Below are 22,170 nucleotides of genomic sequence, written 5' to 3'. Positions count from 1 at the left end.
TTTATTCAAGCACTTGTCATACCGTACAACAAAGTTTTTAATTCCCTCTTCAAACAATTCGGCCGCCTGCTCTGACAGCCAAAAGTTCACGGCCGCTTTCACTTCATTGTCGTCATTGAAGCGCTGCCCGCCAAGATGGTGTTTCAGGTACCAGAAAAGGTAGCAAGGCCGGGGCTGTATAGTGCATGGTCCAAAACTTCCCAGCCAAAAGAATCAATCAAATCCCGAGTCTTTTGAGAGGTGTGAGGCCTAGCGTTATCGTGCAGGAGCAAAACTCCTTTTGTCAGTATGCCACGTCTTTTGTTTTGAATTACTCTGCGGAGCTTCTTTAGAGTTGCACAGTAGGCATCTGAGTTGATTGTTGTTCCTCGTGGCATCAAGTCCACTAGCAAAACACCGCGCCGGTCCCAGAACACGGTTGCCATAATCTTGCGCTTTGGCAGCGGCTGTTTGGCTTTGACCTTGATGGGTGAGGTTGTGTGTCGCCATTCCATTGATTGTCGGTTGCTTTCGGGAGTGATATGGGATACCCATGATTCATCTCCAGTGACAATTTGACTCAACATGTCATCCCCTTCTTACTCGTAATGAATCAAAAAGTCCAATGAAGTGGCAAATCTCTTCCCTTTGTGGTCCTCTGTGAGGAGTCTGGGTACCCACCGAGAACACAGTTTCTTAAAGTTTAGGTTTTCAGACACAATTTTGTACAAAACTGATCTTGAAACTTGTGGAAATTCCAAAGAAAGAGTGGAAATTGTGTATCTTCTGTCCTCACGAATCTGTTTCGACTGCAGCCACCAAATCATCAGTGATCACAGAGGGCCGGCCTGAGCGTTCTTCGTCATGGACGTTTTGACGGCCATTTTTAAACTCTCTAACCCATTGACGCACTTTACCTTCACTCATTGCATTCAAGCCATAAACTTCTGTTAACTGACGATGAATTTCTGCAGCTGATAGGCTTCTTGCGGTCAAAACATGTATCACTGACCGTATCTCACACACGGCGGGTGATTCAATATTCGTAAACATTATAAAGTAGCACAGCGATGCGTACACGTCAGCTACAGAGCTGCAACTTGCATCAGTGTGAACGGGAAGGATGCCGGCAAGTGGCGCGGTGGCTTGTTGCGGCGTCCGCACGAACTACAAGACTATACGCGCGAACGGCCCTTACTTAAAAAACAATCCTCGTATATACAACGTGCTATCCAAAATTTTCGGGACTGGTGCTGCCATCTGTTGAAAACCTTACCTTTGGACTAATAGTCACGATCTCCCTCGGAGTAGTTCCCATCCACACTTACACACCGGTCCCAGTGCTTCTGCCACTGGTCAAATGTTTTCTGGAAGTCCTGTTCTTTGAAGGTGTTTATCACCACCAGCAGTGCTTCTTGAATCTAGTGTGTTGAACCGAATGCCTTTCAACTTGAGTTTCAGTTTCGGGAATAGCGCGAAGTCGGCAAGGTGCCAAATCTGGTGAGTACATTGGGTGGGGCACAACCGCCTTGTTGTTTTTTGTCTAAAAGGTCCTGGTGAACAAGGACATGTGACAGAGCATGTTGGCGTGATGCAACAGCCAGGTCCCTTGATGGCAAAGTTCGAGCCATCGTCGCCACATGTTTTCACGGAGCCGTTGCAAAATATACAGTAGTATGCAGAATTCACTGTTTGGTTGGGTGGGCGAATTTTTTGTGCACAATTCCCTTGGTATAAAAGAAAATGATGATTATGCTCTTCACTTTGCTCTTCACCTGTCTCGCTTTTTTGGGTCTTTGAGAGCCCAGGCTCTTTCACTGGGATGATTGTTGCTTTGCATCTGGGTCATAACCATAAATCGAGCTCTTGTCGCTGGTGATAACCTGTGACAAGAATGTTGGATCATCAGATGCAGTCTGACAAAGATCCGTGCACACTTCAACACGCTGTGCCTTCTGATCGGCAGTCAAGATCCTTAGCACAAATTTTGCAGCAACAGGATGCATGCCCAACTCATCAGTCAACATTCATTGACATGTCCCATAACCAATATCCACTTCATCCGCAAGATCTTGAATGGCTCGACTTCGATCCGCATGAACCAATTGATGAAGTTTGGCAACAATGTCTGGCGTTGTGTGGCTAATGGGACTTCCAGTGCGAGCATCATCTTCGAGGTCTGTACGGCTGGCCCTGTACCAAGCATGCCACTCAAACACACGCACGGCTCATGCTCTGTCCCCCAAACACTTGTTGAGCCATTGCAAGGGTCTCTGTAGCACATTTTCTCAGATTCGCACAGAATTTGATATACAAGTGCTGTTCTGTTTGCAGGTCTATTGTAAAATCGCCACACACCAAACACAGAGTATTACATAAATCACTGTGGACACGCAACACGTCCTCCCAGCTGAATGCCACTCTGCACACTGACTCATCAGATATGCAGCTCTCGCCACCTGGCGGTGCAAAGATCTACTACTCCTACTTTCCAGATGGCAGCACTAGTCCTGAAAATTTTGGATTCCACCTTGTATTCCTCTAACAATCAGATATGAGCAAACAATCTGTTCATAGAAACAGAGTACACACAGAAGGATCACCAGCTACAGCAGCAACTGAACAGGGGCAGCACCTCAGGCAAAGAACACAGGATCCACCAGCAGCAGCAACCACACAGCGAAGGTGCTCAAAGCCTTTGAGACCTGCAATGATAGAAGCATCCGGTCAGGAGGGTAGGTGTCTGAAACCGAGCTGACCTGCTGCATTAAATGAGGATTTTTTGAAGACACTGTGTAAGCAGAGGCACAACTTGGAAAAATATTCAAGTGAAAGCAAATTTCTTAGTTACCACCATAAAAAAATATTTCCAGGAATTCAAACACAACACAAAGAGATTGAAACTTCACCAGAAAATAAACAAAGCAGTGTAACAGAAGCATGGGGTACTAGTGTACTATGATCTCTTTAAGCAAAAATCAGATTGAGGGACACAAAACAAAAAGGAAAGAGTACTGTGGTTTCATTAGACACACAATTATTCATTAAGACAGCTGCTGATAAAGGGAGGAATAAAATAAAATACTTATAGTCCTTAATAAATGAAAGAAGAAAAGTGACGAAACAGACAGGGCACATCCATCAGCTCAAACATGGTGAAAATGATGGGAAGTGATGTAGATCCTCTAGATATAGTGAACACCTTTAACAGACATTTTGAAAGCATAGCAGATGAAGTAAGTAGAACATGAAAAACTGCACGCATAAATCATACCAGTGCATTCATCACAGCAACTGAGACAGAAGTTTCAAATCTAATAAAGCAGCTACAAGTCTAACGTTCATCTGGCTAAATGGAAGGATGGAAGATTGCAGTTTAATGTCGCACCAACAGGGTCCATTATGACACTAGCTTGGAGTGATTTAGGGAGATCAAGGAAAACCTAAATCAGGATAGCCACATGGGCATTTGCACAGTTGTCCTCCGAAATGTGAGTCCAGTGTGCTAACCACATCTGGCTAGATGGTGTTACATAACATCTCATAAATGGATGCAGGTAAATATTACTAAAAACTGTAACACACGTACTGAACGTTGCAACAGAGGAAGACATTTATCCATATTCACTAATAGTAGGTAAAGTAACACAGGAAAGGAACACAGGTGAACTAAGAAACTACAGACCAATATCACTATGAAATGATGATAAAAACTAGAAGTCTAAGTTTTCTAACAAAATTTAAAATATTACACTCATCACAACACGTTTTCAGTCTATGAGCAATGAATTAAGCTGAACATGTTACGAATTCACTTGGCAGGCAACAGAATGGTTGTTGTATCTTCGTCAACTTGTCTGAAGCATTTGACAGCATGAATCAATTCGAGCTAATCAAGAAACTGTGTGGGATCTGAAAGTAAGTCTAGGACTAAATTGTTCATTAGAAATATGAAACATTGCGCCAAAATCTGAGATACTAGTGGGGGAAATACAATCAACTAAAAATGTGAGGTGCCAACTGTCGCATATGGTATGCCGCCGCAAAGGTCCACGCTCATGTCAACACTACTATCTACGCAAATTATTTTTCAGAAAATATCAATCAGAAACTTACAAAGTATGCTGATGACACAACAATTATGGTTCAAATGGCTCTGAGCACTATGGGACTTAACATCTATGGTCATCAGTCCCCTAGAACTTAGAACTACTTAAACCTAACTAACCTAAGGACAGCACACAACACCCAGCCATCACGAGGCAGAGAAAATCCCTGACCCCGCCGGGAATCGAACCCGGGAACCCGGGCGTGGGAAGCGAGAACGCTACCGCACGACCACGAGATGCGGGCACACAACAATTATCTATGCAGCTCAGACAGAGGAGGAACTTGAAAATGCAGTTGTCCTGCATATTGAAAAGGCAAATAAATATCTAATGCAATGTCTGTACCATAGTGTTTAAAAAAAATTGAGTGATCTGTATAATGTAAACATTAAATTAAATAGAAAGTGAACTGAAGAAGTATGCAACATAATATTTTTAATGACTATTGCAGAAAGCATTTGACCAGGAGGGAGCACATACATGTGCTGTGTAAAAAGATAAACACACATTTTTCTCAAATGCAATACGGCAAAAGCTGTGTATAATAAGGTTCTTGAGCAACGATCTATGGACTTTAGCTCCTATCCACATCTTTTCTATTCAATTCACAGCTGAAGAACTTCACAACAGGCTACTTGACAAGAGTATTTGTAATTCAGAAATGAGCTGTGAGGTGTATAACAAAACTACCAAGACTAGCTTTTACACAACATAATATTGTGACAGTGTACTGAGAATATTACGGCAGTGAGAGCATCTGATGATCGCCTCCTTAATGAAGACATGCTACGGAACAAGAGGAAAGGAAAATTATTATACATGACAGTGAAATCACTATGTGACAAGAGTGCTGCAGATGAAGCAGGCAAAAGGTCTTTCAACAAATAACGAAGTAAAATGAACTGAAATGTTTCAGAATCACTTAGAAGTGCAATATGACGGAGTATTTAAAATGAAATTAATTCCTGATGTTACATTGTAAATAAAATATGTAATGAACTTTTATGTGCCTGGAGAATGCGACTTTGTTTTCATTCATTATATATGTAACATATTATATATTTAATGTAGCATTATAAATGCTACACCCAGGAAATTAACGCTGGCATCATCATCTATGCGCATGTCTCCATATGTTATACACATGCTGGAAGGAAATCTCTAACAGATTTTGAACTGCATGCAGTGGGTCCTTTCAAAGCTGAATGACAGTAAATTAGCTTTAAACTATTTACTAATGTAGTGAAAATTTGATTAGCAGAAATTTTTAAATCTGTACTTGACTCTCTCTCTCTCTCTCTCTCTCTCTCTCTCTCTCTCTCTGTGTGTGTGTGTGTGTGTGTGTGTGTGTGTGTGTGTGTGTGTGTGTGTGTGTGTGGAAAGGATGATTGGTTGAAAAAAAGAGAGGGGGGAGGGGGGGGGGGGGGGGTTGGGGGGCCAAACTGCTATGTCATCGGCCCCTCATTCCAATTAAAATAATTCCACAAGAGTGGGAGTAAAATAACTGAGACATACAAAACACAACTGGAAGAAAGGAGAAAACCACAAGAGTGACAGAAGGAATGGACAAAATCAGAAAGAAAACCACAGAGAGATGCAAGAAACATGTAGAAGAGATCAAAACAAGAGAGCAGATTACCATGGCTGGTTGGCCATGAGACTAAAAAGGAGAAGCCAGCCACTCTGCAACACATTAAACCCTCCATCCTAAAAGCACAAGGATGGAGGACACAGAGGGACAAAGGACATGTGCTAAAACTCAGATCTAATGATAAAACCCACCGTCACAAGTAAAACATAAAACTAAAGCTGCTGTAGAGGCATTGATGCGCAACAACGAAGGTAGGCTGCTGGGAAAGTTAAAAGTCCGCTGCAGAGCAGCTATAAATGGGCAGTCCATCTAGAGGTGGACGACTGTCATTTGGGAGCCACAGCGACAATGAGGTGGGTCCTCGTGACGGAGAAGGTAAACAATGCGGAGTCAACAAAGGACAACTGATTCCCTGCGAGAAGCCTGCAGGTAAAACTTCCACACATTCGCAGTTTCCTTAATGACACGCAGTTGGTTGTGCGTATTGTTCACACCATTCCATCTCCCAAAGCCAAAAACCCTGCTGCGTAAGACAGAACGCAGGTCAGTTTCAGAGATGCCCATCTCCAGAAGCAGTCTCCACCAGGACATTGGTCACCTGACTTGTTCTAAAAGCTCGCATTGCTAGGCAAACACCACAGTGGTGCACTGGGTCGAGTAAATGCAATGCTGTTGGCACCACCGAACTGTAAACCAGACTCCCACATTCAAGGCAGAATTGAACAAGGGCTCTGTAGAGCTACAGCAGCGTAGAGTGATCTGCACCCTAGCTGGTGTTGCTCAAGCAGTGGAGGGTATTGAGGTGCTGCCACAACTTCCACGTAAGCTGACGAAGGTGAGGGAGAGAAGTCAGTTTGGTGTCAAAAACCAGTCCTAAGAATCGATATGTCTCCACTACAGTGAGTGGATCATCATTATGATAAAGTTCTGGTTCCGGATGAACGGTATGATGCTGACAGAGGTGCATGACACACAACTTTGCGGCTGAAAACTGGAAGGTGTGGGCTAGAGCCCATGACTGTGCCTTGTGAATGGATCCCTGTAGGTGCTGTGCAGCAACACCAGTACTGGGGGAGCAGTTTGTTTTAATGGGATGAGCTGGTTTTGAGTTAATCTTATAAGTCATAAGCCATTGAGATGTGCAACAATCCATTGAGAAACAAGTGCCACGAATGACAACCGGATTTCCCACTCAAAATCTGTTACATCCTTTTCGGTACTGACAATACTCCACCCTGGCTCAAAGTGTGTGTGTGCTGGCTGACCTCTTTCTAATTACTGTAAAAGTATTCTCTTTTTAGTACCATACTATAACCTGCCGTCAAAATGCCTGGCAGCCATCACACCACAAAGGTCAATATTTCTACTTTGTGTAGGCCTGCATACGTTGCAATGTTTAGTTATTACTGCAGCTCACACATTAACTCGAACCTGCTCAACAAACCAGAAAGGGGGGGGAGAGAGAAGAACCCAGATGGCACAAACTGCAACGCTGTTATTAAAGTGAAGGACCTCGTGTTGGACAGCATTTTCAGCAATTGGATGGTCCAGCTGTTCTTGGCCACAGCCATTCATGCGAATTCATCACTCAGTACCATCTAGGACTGGGAGCAACAGAATCACATTTTCTGATGGTCAGCTACCTCTCATTGTGACATGAAATGGGAAATATCCTTCCCACATCTTCGCCCCTCTCACAGTGGTATTCTGCTACTTCCCTGCTCCCACTTCAGTACCACACACACCTTCTATCCCATCTTCTACATAGTCGTTTTCCTTTATCTACTACATCTACTACTCTCCCTGCCCCCCCCCCCCCCTCCCCCATGCCGTGCCTGGTGGTCCTAACCTATCCATACCACATCCCTGAATTCTCCCACAGGCAGCACTAGCATCTTCCCCCATCCCTAATCTGTTACCTCTCCCCACCCCAAGCTTCTTCCTTAGCTGTACTATCCACCCCAGTTAAATTGCTGTTCACATCTGAAATCGTTGCTTGGAGACACTGGCCATGTATGTGTAAGTCTTGCTTGTTTGAATGCATAAGAATTTTCTACTCAGAAGATGGACTTTGCTCAATAGCTGAAATGTTTTAGCATTCTTTTTTATTTTACCTGTCTGTAGTTCAATGCCTCCTCTAGGAGGTGAGTAGCAATCTATTCTCCCATATTGTTTTTATTTCATCCTGGACTTTCTATGGCTTGAACAGTTATTATATGCAAAGGAAGTTTTCTTACCACTCGTACATTAGTTCACTGAGCTGTTGTGTGGAACGAATGAAGATTACTGTACAGCTGATCGTTATCATGATAGACAATTTTAATAAATATGAAAATCTACTCTAATGAAGCTGTGTATAATTATTTAAAAGTAACTAAGGCTCCTCGTAACCGACAAATGGACTGTGGTGGGAAGAAGAAGAAGATGATCTACATCTATATATCTACATCTACATATATGCTCCGCTAGCCACCAAGCGGTGTGTGGCGGAGGGCACTATTCGCACCAAAGTCATATTTCTCCCCCTCTGTTCCACTCGCGGCTCGCACGAGGGAAAAACGACTGTCTGAATGCCTCAGTATGAGCTCTTATTTCCCGTACCTTTGAATGGTGATCACTGCGTGATTTGAAAGTTGGCGGTAATAATATATGCTCTACATCCTCGGTGAAGATCAGATTTCGGAATTTAGTGAGCAGCCCCTTCTGTTTAACGTGCCTTCTATCTGAAAGTGTGTCCCACTTCAAACTTTCTATGAGATTTGTAACGCTTTCACGGTGGCTAAATGTACCAGTCACGAATCTTGCTGCTCTTCTTTGGACCTTCTCAATCTCTTGAATCAGACCCAACTGGTAAGGATCGCATTTTGAAGAACAATACTCCAAGACTAGACGAACTAACGTATTGTAAGCTATTTCCTTTGTTGAAGGACTGCATCGCTTCAGGATTCTACCAATAAACCGCAACCTAGAGTTCGCCTTACCCGTTACCTGTGTAATCTGATCATTCAACTTAAGTGAGATCATTTCGAATGGTCACACCCAGATACGTGACGGGCGTTACCGCTTCCAAAGACTGGGCATTTATTTTGTACTCTTACATTAATGGGGATTTTTGCCTTGTTATACGCGGTAGGTTACACTTCCTAATATTGAGAGATGACTGCCAGTCATTACACCATGCATTTATTTTGTGCAAATCATCATTGATTTGTTCACAACTTTCATGTGATACTACTATCCTGTAGTCTACAGCATCATAGGCAAACAGTCTAATGTCACTGTCAATATCATCAACCAGATCATTTATGTAAATCGTAAAAGCAGCAGACCTATTACACTGCCCTGGGGCACACCTGATGTTACGCTTGTTTCTGTTGAAGTCTCCCCATTCAGGACGACATACTGCTCTCTGTCTGTTAGAAAGCTTTCTATCCAACCGCATATGTCGTCAGATAGACCGTAAGCGCGCACTTTTTGGATAAAGCGACAGCGCAGAACTGAGTCAAACACCTTTAGAAAGTTGAGGACCGTTGTAATTTGTGTACAAAGAGTCGTGTCTCACATGACCACTGTTTCCTAAATACATTGTGGTTTCTGTAGATGAGCTTCTCAGAGTCTAGAAAGATCATTATGTCTGAACACAAAATATGTTCCACAACTCTACAACAAATCAATGTCAGTGAAATTGGCCGGTAATTATGTGCATCCGATTTTCTACCCTTTTTATAGATTGCTATGACCAAGGCCTTCTTCCAGTCCCATGGAAATTTCTGCTGTTCCAATGATCTCTGATAGATGATGGATAAGAATGGTGCTATATTTGTAACATAGTCAACATAAAATCTTACGGGGATACCTTCCTGGTGTCTAAGGATCTCAACTGTTTCACAATCCCAGATACACTAAACACTATGTCAGCCATCCTTTCATTTGTTCGATAATTGAAAGGGGGAATGGTGCTGCAGTCCTCTACCGTAAACAAGTTTTTGAAAGCTAGGTTTAGAATTTCAGCCTTCTGTTTATCATCATCAGTTACATTACCCATATTATCAGCAAGAGAAGGTATTGAATTATTTGTAGCATTCATAGATTTTATGTACGCCCAAAATTTTTTTGGGTTATTTTTAGAATCTGCAGATAAGATATTGCTTTCAAATTCATTAAAAGAATCTCTCATTGTCCTTCTGACATCTGCTTTCATTTTGCATAATTTCTGTTTGTCATCGGGGCAGTGACTACGTTTAAAACGACTGTGCAAAATTCTCTGTTTTCTCAGCATCTTCCTAATATGTTTGTTGAACCAAAGTGGATCCTTTCCCTCTCCTATATTTTTGCTAGGCACATATTTCTCTAGCACGTGGTGGACAATGCCTTTAAATTCTACATCTACATACATACTCCGCAATCCACCATATGGTGCGTGGCGGAGGTACCTCGTACCACAACTGGCATCTTCTCTCCCTGTTCCACTCTCAAACAGAATGAGGGAAAAATGACTGCCTATATGTCTCTGTACGAGCCCTGATCTCTCTTATCTTATCTTTGTGGTCTTTCCACGAAATGTAAGTTGGCGTCAGTAAAATTGTACTGCAATCAGCCTCAAATACTGGTTCTCTAAATTTCCTCAGTAGCGATTCACAAAAAGAATGCCTCCTTTCCTCTAGAGACTCCCACCCGAATTCCTGAAGCATTTCCGTAACACTAATCTTTGCTTCTGCCCCCTGCGATAAACGTGTAATTTTCCCAGTCAATGGATGGTAGATTAAAGTCTCCACCTATAACTATTGGATAATTTGGATATTTATTTCCTGTGAACTCAAGACTGAAACGTTCTGCGATGTTTGTTGCTGATGCTGGTGGTCTATAAAACATCCTAATACAATGGTCCATCCTTGTCTAATTGACAGCTTTATCCAGACTATTTCACAGTCCAACCCAGTATTGATCTCAACTGTGTTTAAACAGCTTTTAACTGGAATGAACACACCACCTCCCATAGCATCAGTCCTATCCTTCCTAAACATTGTCCAATCAGAGTTCAAAATTTCATTTCCTTTTACGTCTGGTTTTAACCAGCTTTCGGTAGCTAATACAATATTGGCATTGCTACTGTTTATTTCGGAGATTAACTCGAGGATCTTGCTACAGACACTTCAACAATTTACTAGCATGAGATTAAGCATATTTAAATCCTTTGGGATGACCTGTTTAGTCAAACTAACAATTTTTACAGTTGGCACACCCACATCAGTGTCATGAACTGGTAATTTTTCAGGCCAGCGGTTTGTTTCCCATGAGGAGGAACCTAATCTAAAAAAATGGTTCAAATGGCTCTGAGCACTATGGGACTCAACTGCTGAGGTCATTAGTCCCCTAGAACTTAGAACTAGTTAAACCTAACTAACCTAAGGACATCACAAACATCCATGCCCGAGGCAGGATTCGAACCTGCGACCATAGCGGTCTTGCGGTTCCAGACTGCAGCGCCTTTAACCGCACGGCCACTTCGGCCGGCTAATCTAAAAAACCCCCATATGCACACCACAAGTACTGTGCTACCCATGTAGCTGCTTCCTGTGTGTAGTGCACTCCTGAACTATCAAGGGGTGTCCTACAACCTTCCACCCCATAGTGTAGATCAAGGAATCTACAACCATTTTCGTCACAGAGTCGTCGTAGCCTCTCGTTTAGTTTCTTGACTCAACTCCGAACCAGAGGACCCCGGTCCACCCTGGGAAAAATGCTGCAGATCGTCAGCTTGGCTTCCACTCCTAAAGCGATGGAGGCCACCTTCACAAATTTAGCCAGCTGTCGAAAGGACCCAAGGATTTCCTTGGAACCCCGACGACAGGCATCATTGGTGCCGACACGTGCAACAATCTGCAGCTGGCTGCCCCCCACACACTCGATAGCCGCCGGAAGAGCCTCTTCCATATCCTGGAAGGCCCCCTGGCAAGCACACTCAGTGAACGTTGGACTTCTTCCCCGCCCAGCTGCTATGTTCCTGAGGGGCTCCATGACCCACCTAACATTGGAGCTCCCAATAACTAAGAAACCCCTACCCCCACGTGCCTGCCCAGACCTTGCTGAAGGAGCGGCCACTATCATGGCAGAAGGTGCATTCTGCTCCGGCTCAACCCCTCCCACTCCCCTCCAGCATCAGATAGCACACTGAATCTATTAGCAAAGTACATGGGATTTGGCAGGAGCCTGTGCCCCCCATGCAGCCTTCGCCTTGAGGCTTGAGACCTCGACACAGTCTGCCACCCACATTGAAGTGAGGCTCAGTGACAGAGAGCTGTGATATCTCCCCCCCCCCCCCCCCCCCCTGCCATCTAGTACAGCAGAGGCTGCCCCAGGCACCCAATCCCCACCACACCTGAATGTGGCACTCTGGAGCTTGTTGACTGTGGCCAACTCATCCTGCATCCACACGCAACGGACACAGTCCCTATCCATCTAGCTAATAACCAATTTACTATAAAAACTTAAGGAAACCTACTGCCACACAAGGCTAACAGCTACAATCTAGTTGGCAGAAAGGACACTCAATAATGAAAATAAAAATTTATGGTAGAAGTGAGATCTGCTAGGGGCTATTTAGTGAATACTAAAGAATAAGACAGTGACCAACAGTAAACTGCTAGGGGCTATCTAGTGAATATTATAAAAGAATTAAACAGTGACCTACGGTAAGCTGCACCTACTGATTATCCCTCGTATTTGTAATTTAAACAAGCGTTTACATACACGCAAAAGTGACCTAATAAAACTATAGAACTCCTACCCTAAATGTACTGAGTCTAAATGACACTAATAAATGTAAACACTGGGTATTGTACACTAACAGATGGAGGTACAGAACGAAACCTTTAGCTAACAATAAGAGTTCAGATTGTAAAGCACAAATATGAATTATACTTTATAGGAACCGATGGGCTTACAGTACACGATCACTAAAGCCCACAACAAGCTAAGGAATTTAAGCAGACGGCGAGGTGAGTTTTAGCTTTCTGCTAACTGAACTGTATGTAAGAAGGGCTAACTAAACCGTATGTAAGAAGGGCTCAGAAGTTGTATTGTAACACAGATTTACTCAGATATTGTAGTGCAATACTAATTTATCACATATTTTACGTTTGCTTAACTGTTAACGGTTGCAGGTTGCACTAGTCAAACATATACAAGTGAGGTTAGAAATCACTGTCAGCATAACTATTCCTAATGAAACTTATAAAAACTACTACCTTCAATGTATTGAGTCTAAATGACACTAATAAACGTGAATACTGAGTATTGTACACTAACTTAATTGATAATCCCGTATATTTAATGTCAATTAAGAATGTAAACAAATGTTGGCGTACACCTGGAACTGTTCAAAACAGAAACTTCGCTTATCTTATTCATACGCAAATACAAACTGAAACCTTTAATTTATCATGTGTATCTGACACTAATGCACGTAAATACTATAGAATAAACAGCAAAAATAATTGATTACTAGCTAAATTACTTATCTTGTAACACAGCAAGTGAAAAGCACTCGTAGCTGAAGAAGAAGAAGACTGAGGAACACATACAACACGTCAGTAATCTTACACTTTCCATACCCTGTAAAGATGTTCCAATTAACCTGCTGCCCAATACTGTGTGGTGCCAAGGGTGCAATAGGAGATACTCTAGTAAATAAACAATAATGCAATTATTGTTGAGACCATTGAAGCCACTAATGCCATGCTCATCAGAGTGGGCTTTGGACATTCACTCAATAAAAATTTGATTGTGATTTGGTCCACTCAGCATGTTAGGTCTGGCAGTGTACATACATGTTTTTCATGCCTTAACGATCAGTACCTGGTTAGAGTGCAAGAATACCAGTAGCTGTATTTCATTGCTTCCAAGTAGGAGGAAGCTTTCTCTTGCTTCAATGAAATCCGATTTCTGATCAATGATCACAGTTGCGCATGTGTATGAAAACTTTTCTGAACATAGTTGCAGTCTAGGATATACACATACATAATAAAATAGATCTTTCAATAACTTCATATACTACAAAATAAATTTTCTGAATGTGAATAACTTGGCTTCAACTGTGTTAGGTATAGCTGTGCTACTTATTGGTAATGTGCAAAAATTTCAGTACACACACGTGCACACACGCACCCGCACGCGCACGCACGCGCGCACACACACACACACACACACACACACACACACACACACACACACACACACACGCGCAAACACGCACGCGCACACACACACACACACACACACACACACACACACACACACACACATTTTAACCACCCATGTTTCCAATACTTTTTTGAAAAGTCCAAAGCCTACAACAACTTTTTCATAAGTACCTTTGCTATGTAACTACTGTTTGTGTGTGTGTGTGTGTGTGTGTGTGTGTGTGTGTGTGTGTGTGTGTGTAACCTTCATTTCACAATAATTTAGTGTAGTTGGGTAAATGAATATTAATATCTACTAGTCTTATAGAAATGTCTTCCTTATGTACCATAACAAGCCAATACAGTCTCACGTCTGCTCATTTTACAGGGATGCAAATGGTCTTACGTAGTAAGCCTGCACAATGAGGAACGTCATCCTCATCCTCTGACAAAGTGACATTAGGTTAGTAATGTTTTTCTTACTGAAGGACAGGATTACAGTTCTTTGTCCTCCTGCAGATCTGTAAGTAGAACTTACGTTGTGCTGACTAGCTTATGGTACTGAACACCACAATGCTGCCTAAAATCTCAGTTATTAACTTGTACTGGTCACTTTACATTTGTGGTATGTGATTGTTTATACAAACATGAGTTTCCAAGGTAACTGTTAATCCAAACATACACAGCTCAAAGCTATAAAGATTAAATAAAAGAAGGTAATTACTGCACTGACTTTTGATGTATATGGGGTAACACTCACCTCAGCCTGGCCATTAGTACAGCTGTGTCAGAATTTGGGCTCTCAGGACAGCTCTTAACTGAATTACTTTGGAGTTGTTGTAAAAGATCATTGAAAGCTCGAAGATCATTCTGTAACCAACATTAAATAGTATCTGGATTACTTCATAAATACATCTTTCTGATAACCTGCTTATGGTGTTTCCCATACAACAAATATTTCTGCTTTTTCAAATAAAGGGGTTAGATTACTGTATCTATGAGTCTTCAAATAATAAGGCAACATTTTCAGCATGGTATTAAGTGAAAAATTCAATTTTATGCATTAACTTAGTTAGGACTGCTGTTCCACGGAACATAGTGTTTCACAGATTCTAGTGATGTATATACTGTGAAGAAATGGATATAGTTTTAATGGCCATGGCACAATGGTCCTACTCACTCAGAGGAATGCTGCAGTTATTCCATTGTTGCATTCCACATGAGAGCCGGAACTCATTGCTGTTTAAAGTTATTTCAGTGCAATGTTATCCTCAAATATGTGATCAAAGAGCATCTACATTCTGAGTAATTTTCAATGTATGAGAGATTTAATAACAACTATGAATAAATATTTGCATATTAAGATTTGTGTTTACAGATTTATGATACAAATCTGGTTTCCATTTTTGGAACAGCAATCCTGACAGGGTACCTTATTATTTTTATCGATTTTACGATAGTGGAAGAGAATGCTCAAAGCAGGAAACAATTCACAGCAGAAATACATGGACATATCACAACTATAGTGAAAACAATTGCTGTACAAATTTTTGTATGTGGAACTTAGGCTGGTACTGATGAAGGACCTTTTGTAGAAAATAATGATTTGGAGGAAACAAAATACTTTCACAAGAGTCTCTGACCTTTAACACAAAACAAAGAAAACAAAAATCAAGAAGTGCAGTTTGCAGATGCCATGGTTCTATGCTGACCTGCTCGCTGATAAAGGGAAGGAATAAACTGTGAACCTTTTAATTTCAAATAAGGCCTACAGTGCTGTTGAATTATTTGAGTTTATCTTTCATGAACTTCTGGCCATGATTGCTAATTATATCAACATACATGCTATGAAAACTAAAAATATGTTTGCATATTGTCAACAAAGTACAAATATTTTTCGTAATTTTACTTGTATCTGGTTATTCTCAGCTTTCTAAACTGAAGAAAACAGGTTTATACAAATCATAAAACACTTCCACATTGCAGGCAATACTAACTTTGATATGAATAATAAATTCACAAACTCGGGTGTTCATGGCACTCATGAAATGAAAAAGTTAAGTAGTTTTTATCACAGGGACATAAATTTGTTATCGGATTAGGCAATGATAGTGTATTATGGAAGACATGGAGCAAAACACCATACAAATGGCAACCAATTAGATCTGATTATAAAACCTGGTGCCTTTATTCTTATTTTTCCAATTTAGTTCAGTGTGTTCCACATCAAGGCAAGAGTACTGTTTAAAAAACATCTGTTCAGTATGGGTCATGTAACATGAGGCTGTGAGTTTCAATGGTAAAGTGCCTGAGTACAGATCCAGAGGTTTTGGGTTTGATCCTCGGTTGGTCCTAGGATTTGTAGCTGTCACCACTTCTTTCACCTATGGCAAATTTGTTAATGAGAAAAATTCCAAGTTACACTGTGGTTTAGAATCCACATTAAACTGTACATCCACCTGCATGCAATTGGCTGGGCAAGGTCAGAGGAAGGCAATGGTATACAACCTGTGATATTCAAACTAAACCTTGGGATGATAACAACTTTACCTTAACAGATTACAATCTTTCCAATTCAGTGTCTCACCTAAATCGAGGTTAGCAGCTCTTGCACACTTACTAAAAGGCACTATTAATGAAGCACGTGGTACTCCTGCTACACCTAAAATACTACCTAATTCTTCCACCCAATCAACAGACTGATTCTGGGAAAGTGATTCTTGCCTGCAATGCTATTTTTTTATGACAGATGCTGAAGCATGTGGTACTCCTGCTACACCTAAAATACTACCTAATTCTTCCACCCAATCAACAGACTGATTCTGGGAAAGTGATTCTTGCCTGCAATGCTATTTTTTTTTATGACAGATGCTGTAAACACATTTCAAGAATTTCTGCCCCTAATTCTTTATACAGATTTGCTAGATGGTTCTGATATGAAATAATACAGTATAACGGCTTGAATATCATATGGACCTGTAGATGCAATTTTCACAATAATGAAACGATAATGCTGACATGGCCTCCTCCTCCTCGTCTTACTTCTCCTGGCTGTGTGTTCTCTCTTAGCTAAACTGTAGTTCATCCTTGACAGCAGAATTTGCATAAATTTTTTTTTTTTTTTAATGCAATGCAGCTGAGAATCGTATATAAATGATTAAGTTAGAGGATACAAACATAAGTGTTAAAAGTTCTTTCTCATATAGGCAACTATTTTTTATTGAAGTAAATATTGAATGAAACAGTAAAAGGCTTTCTAATAGGTGTTTCATTCAGCAGGCAATATATTACCATAGCCAGGAGCAGTAAGAGGAGGAGGAGGACATGCCAGCATAATCTCAAGAAAAACAACTATCAGTTAAGTCTAGGCTTCAAGTGATCAATTACTTTGTATTCATGTTTACTCTTCTGGAAAGTAGTTGAAGCTTGTGTCATTACAAGGGACAAAAAATTACAGATCTAGTGAAATTTAACAATGATACTGAGCACATACTTACAGATGAAGAGGCATCTTCAGATGCATAGTGTGTCACTCCATTGGCACTCGTGGTGTTGCCTGTAGAACGATGTGGTGAAAATAACTGAGGTATTGTGGGCATTGGTTCAACCCATGAAGGTGCTGCATCATTTCTCACTGCTACATGTCCACTGTTAATGAGCCTTTTCGCTCGGTTGCTGTTGGTACCAGGTGATGTCACAGTTACAACAGTTGTGCTGTTACTACTGCTGCTGCTCCCCGTATTTGGGAGCTCCACAAGAGAACTGCACGTTGTTGAGCAACTGTTCACACCACCCATACCTGTGTATGTGAAGAAAGTATCTGAGAATGAAACTTTTATTCTAAAGCATAAGGTACACTGTAAGTAATCTTCCCGATACTAAATTTTGCAATGACTGGCATCATATCTACAGGTTGCTTGTAAGGAAACTAATGAATTTATTTTTGTGCAAGTCAGTGCTTCATCTACTGGTAAATTCAAATACATATAAAACAGTATGGCTTGAGAAGGATTTTAGCCAGTATAATCCACATAAAAAGTATTTTTTTAAATCTCTGTGCTGTCTAACTTTGTTTTTCAATACAGAGAGGTTCAGAAAAATGTCCACACTCTTTTGTGGTCAACATTAATGGAACAAAGTGACATACCATTAAAATTCTTATGTCAGGTTTGCCGATGTGATAGCTGCACAGGACGCCTTGATGGTTTCTTGTTGCTCATTCAGTTGATAAACTTTGCTTTTGAAGGTCCCTCATAGGTAGAAATCAAGAGGTGTAAGGTCTGGAGACCATGGCGGGTACTCAACAGCTCCTTTTTGACCTGTCCATTGTCCAGGCAGATTTTCATCCAACTAGGCTCTGACATATCTGCAATAGTGAGGCAGAGTGCCATCTTGTTGTAGGTATTATTTCAAAACACTTCTTGTATGGCTGGTAAAATCGATGTTTGCAGCTTGTGAAGATACACCTCACCAGTAATGGCACGTCCAAAGAAGAATTGACCAATCAAACCATGCTATGACAGATCACACCACACATTAACACTCTGTAGATTAACATGTTTGTCCATGTGAACATGAGGATTTTCAGGAGCCTAGTACATGCAGTTATGGCGGTTAACAGTACCGTTCAGCTTGAATTGTGCCTCGTCAGACCAGATAACCACCACTACAAACTGTTCATCTTTGCAAAGTATGCCTTCAAACCACTCACATTAATCCACCCTTCGATCTGTGTCATCCTCATTCATAGGTCGTAGTTATCTTGGAATGAACACTTTCCACTTTGCAGCCTTCAGAATTCGTCATATGCTTGATTGGCATACCCCCACTTTCACGTGTACCCTGCTTCAAAGATTTTTGAGATGATCTAGTAAAATGTTGCAACACAGCAGCACTGGAAGCCAGACTTGTTGACATTTTTGGTACACCAGTCCTTTTGTTATGCATATCCTGAACAGTGTAGTCAGCTTCAAATGTATCTTGAATACAATAAATTGTTGTACGTGTTGGTGGCTGAGTTCCGTACACATTGCACACTGCTATTGTGCCTCCATCATTATTTTGTATTTCCAGTACGACAATCTAACTTCATTCATTGCTGCACTATCAGCAGCCAGAAAAAACACAACAAGATCTGTTGAGATATTAATATACACCACAAAATTGTGACAATATGTTATTTTGTTCCAAAGATATTAACTACAAATGAGTGTCTACATTTTTCTGAACCCCTCTATAGAAGAACATATTGAGGAAGAGGGAGGAGTTTTAGTTAGATGATTAACAGGCAATAAGAGAAAATAGTTGGATTTTTGGGATATGACAACACTTCTTCACATTTTTCAAATTATAAACATGAGAAACTGGTATTGGCATTTAGACAAATTCAGTGATGAGAGGGGCGGGATACGAGATATTCTGCATTCTGCCAACATTCAAATTAATGGCTCACAGGTACCATCAACTCCTGGTGAGTGAAACTGTGAGTCAAGCACACTGCACACATTCTCCCTCAGTCTATTCCTCTACCTATTCCCTGGACTAGTCTGATCTTTTGTTGGAACCCAGGTGCTCTTAGATGTTGTTATTGAGCGGAATGTGTTTATGGATATCTTCCAGTGTTATCACCACTTGTAGCAGCCTTTTTTTCTATGTCAGTGAACAATACCTCACTGGTATGTTTTAGAAATTAATAGAAGATGTAATGTGGCCATAGAAAACAATCCTTTTTCCTCAAATGGATCTGTGAACTTTTCTACATGGGTACAGAGCACATCCTGCAAATTATTGAGGACGTAGGTTGCAAGTACTACTCTGAAATGAAGAGGTTGACACAGGAGAGGAATTCATGGTGGGCCACATTAAACCATTCAGAAGACTGATAAAAAAAACATAACCCATTACCTCTTATCTCCTGAATTCACCATTTTCTTTGATCCCCTGTTTTCTTCGATCAGGCCTATAATTTTCCTCAAGACATGGCTTGCTATTCATAGAAAGGTATTTTGTGACACACAGGACATCCAGTTGTATTACTGTGCAGTAATATTGTATCTTGGCACTAACTGATGTTGATCCTTCTTGTGCTTGATATGCTGTTTCCTTTTTTCTGACCAGTGAAGTGAAACAGGAGTTCGGTTCTATCCACCTATTGTAAGTATTTCAACTTCCAAATCTACTGTATCTGATTTCCCCTCCTCCTACCTCTAGTGCTTGACTTACTTGACTTAATAATGGAGGCATGGGGCATCCAGGAGAACTCTCCATCCGTCTCTGTCTTTGGCCATTTGCCTCAATTCTGCCCAGGTCTTGCCAACTCTTTTTGCTTCCCCTTCCACTGTCCTCTTCCATGTGCCCCTTGGTCTTCCTCTCTTCCTTGTTCTCTGGGGATTCCATTCCAATGCTTTTTTCTCAATGGCCCCATCTGGTTTTCTTAAGGTGTGCCCCAACCAGCCCCACTTTCTCTCTCGTATCTGGTCTTCTATAGGTATCTGATTTGTTATTCGCCAGAGCTCCTCATTACATATTTTTTCTGGACACCAGATATTCATGATGCGTCAAAGACATCAATTTATGAAGCTTTGTAACTGGGATGCTACCTTTTTATCCATTTTCCAGCTTTCACTGGCGCACAGAAGGACAGCCTTCACATTTGTATTAAAAATACGGATTTTTGTTTTGTACGTGATATTTCTATTTTTCCATATTGGATACAATTGTATGAAGGCAGCATTTGCCTTTTTAAAGTGGTTTTTCACGTCATCTCCAGCGCCACCATCTTCCGCCACTATACTACCCAGATACAGGAATGAGTTGACAGTCTCCACCCGCTGCTCACCTATTAACAATGGCACCCCCATGTTCCCTGAATTTACTCTCATTTCCTTTGTTTTGCCTATATTTATCTTGATGATCAAAATAAATTCAGTTTCCTTGCGGGAGATACGGAATCCGAGAGAGTACAGAATTTTAGCTGAATTACATTTGGGATTGTTTCCCATAAGTGTTATGGATGCAACGCTTTAGACTAATATTGTCAATAACGTTGATGTTCGAAATCTTGAAGTTTGAAGTTTAGTGTCGGTCTAACATTCACTCTATATACATAAGCATAAAAGAAATGTTGGTTGTTAAATATAACTGTCAAAAATTATTATGGAAAAGATTAGTATAAGAAGTTAAGTCATTCATTACCTAATTTTGGAACAAATTTAATGTTCATCAGAGCAATACTGGCCAAGATGTAATCACTTGTTTGACACCACATGAGACTTGGCAGAGAGCGAGTGTGAATTCCTGTCAACTTTGAGCTGTTATATCTTGAAAGAAATGAAATTTGGCCATCTTGTGTAACTTTGTGTGTTCTCTTCAGAATAATATGTAAAAGAATTTTACAAGCCATATTCATCCAGAAAATTTTAGGCAAAAATCACTCAAAAAATTTCTCAGGCGCTAAAGGTAGACAAATGTGAAACTTGGCATGTAGTAACCTACCAACACAAGGTTCTCAAATATAGAGTTTCATTTATGCACCACTTTTGAATACAGAATAAGTTAAGTGCAAAATGATCAAAAATACAGTATTTTTGACCTGATTTTGCAAGAAAATTATCTTCTATAACAGTTTCCAAACTTGACTCATTAGAAAGACCATGTGGCTTTAACCAAAAAAAGTGTATTTTATTATCCTATGTGGGCTAACAATACCGCATAATTTGAATCAAAGTTGGGCGCAAAACTCATTGCACAAGAAAAATGTAAATTCTGATTCTTATAACTAGTAGAGTAAACACATGTTAAACACGAAACCTGACATGCAATAGGTCAGTAGCAGAAGGATGTGGCATATGAAATTGGCCTACTAGTTTCTAATAATCTACAAATTCATAGAAAAGATGAAGTGTTCTGTGAAAAGGTGAAAGTAAGGTCTGTTCAAAATTTCTTTTACAATACCATTTTCTACTAAATCTTCAAAACAAGTCTCATTGAAAAACAAAAAAGATACATGTTTTAAGCCAGCTCCCCCCCCTTCCCCCAAACAGTGGATTTAATTTCCAACATGGGCTAACAATACTACATAAACTGAAGCAAAGTAGCTTGAAAGATCATGCTACAAATAAAGTCTAAACTTGGGCTTTTTGTTCCTCATTGATTAAAGGCACAATGAATATGAAACTTTGAACAACAACTTAGAAGCATTAAGGTCTTCCAATATAAAATATCATTCACATACTGCTTTCTAAATTTCTAAAAAATAAGTTCACACTTGATTTTCATAAAAATTACTCAAATACTCACATTCAGTCTACTT

General features: G+C 40.6%; 1 protein-coding gene across 2 annotated transcripts in view; it reads right to left on the bottom strand.

The window, feature by feature from the left end:
• The window catches only part of LOC124715343 (E3 ubiquitin-protein ligase TRIM37-like), a 291,007-nt gene that overhangs the window by 31,163 nt on the left and 237,674 nt on the right, over positions 1 to 22,170 (bottom strand). For both annotated transcript variants that reach the window (XM_047243092.1, XM_047243093.1), the window contains exons 14-15: positions 17,357 to 17,658; positions 14,620 to 14,729 (exon numbers count right to left, since the gene is read on the bottom strand). In XM_047243092.1, coding sequence (XP_047099048.1) covers positions 14,620 to 14,729; positions 17,357 to 17,658 — 412 coding nt within the window. The remainder of the gene's footprint in view (positions 1 to 14,619; positions 14,730 to 17,356; positions 17,659 to 22,170) is intronic.

This window comes from Schistocerca piceifrons, chromosome 1 (genome assembly GCF_021461385.2).
Source record: "Schistocerca piceifrons isolate TAMUIC-IGC-003096 chromosome 1, iqSchPice1.1, whole genome shotgun sequence".
NCBI classification, from domain to species: Eukaryota; Metazoa; Arthropoda; class Insecta; order Orthoptera; family Acrididae; genus Schistocerca; species Schistocerca piceifrons.
Note: the sequence above shows the minus strand (reverse complement) of the source record. Positions and strands in the feature narration are given on the sequence as shown.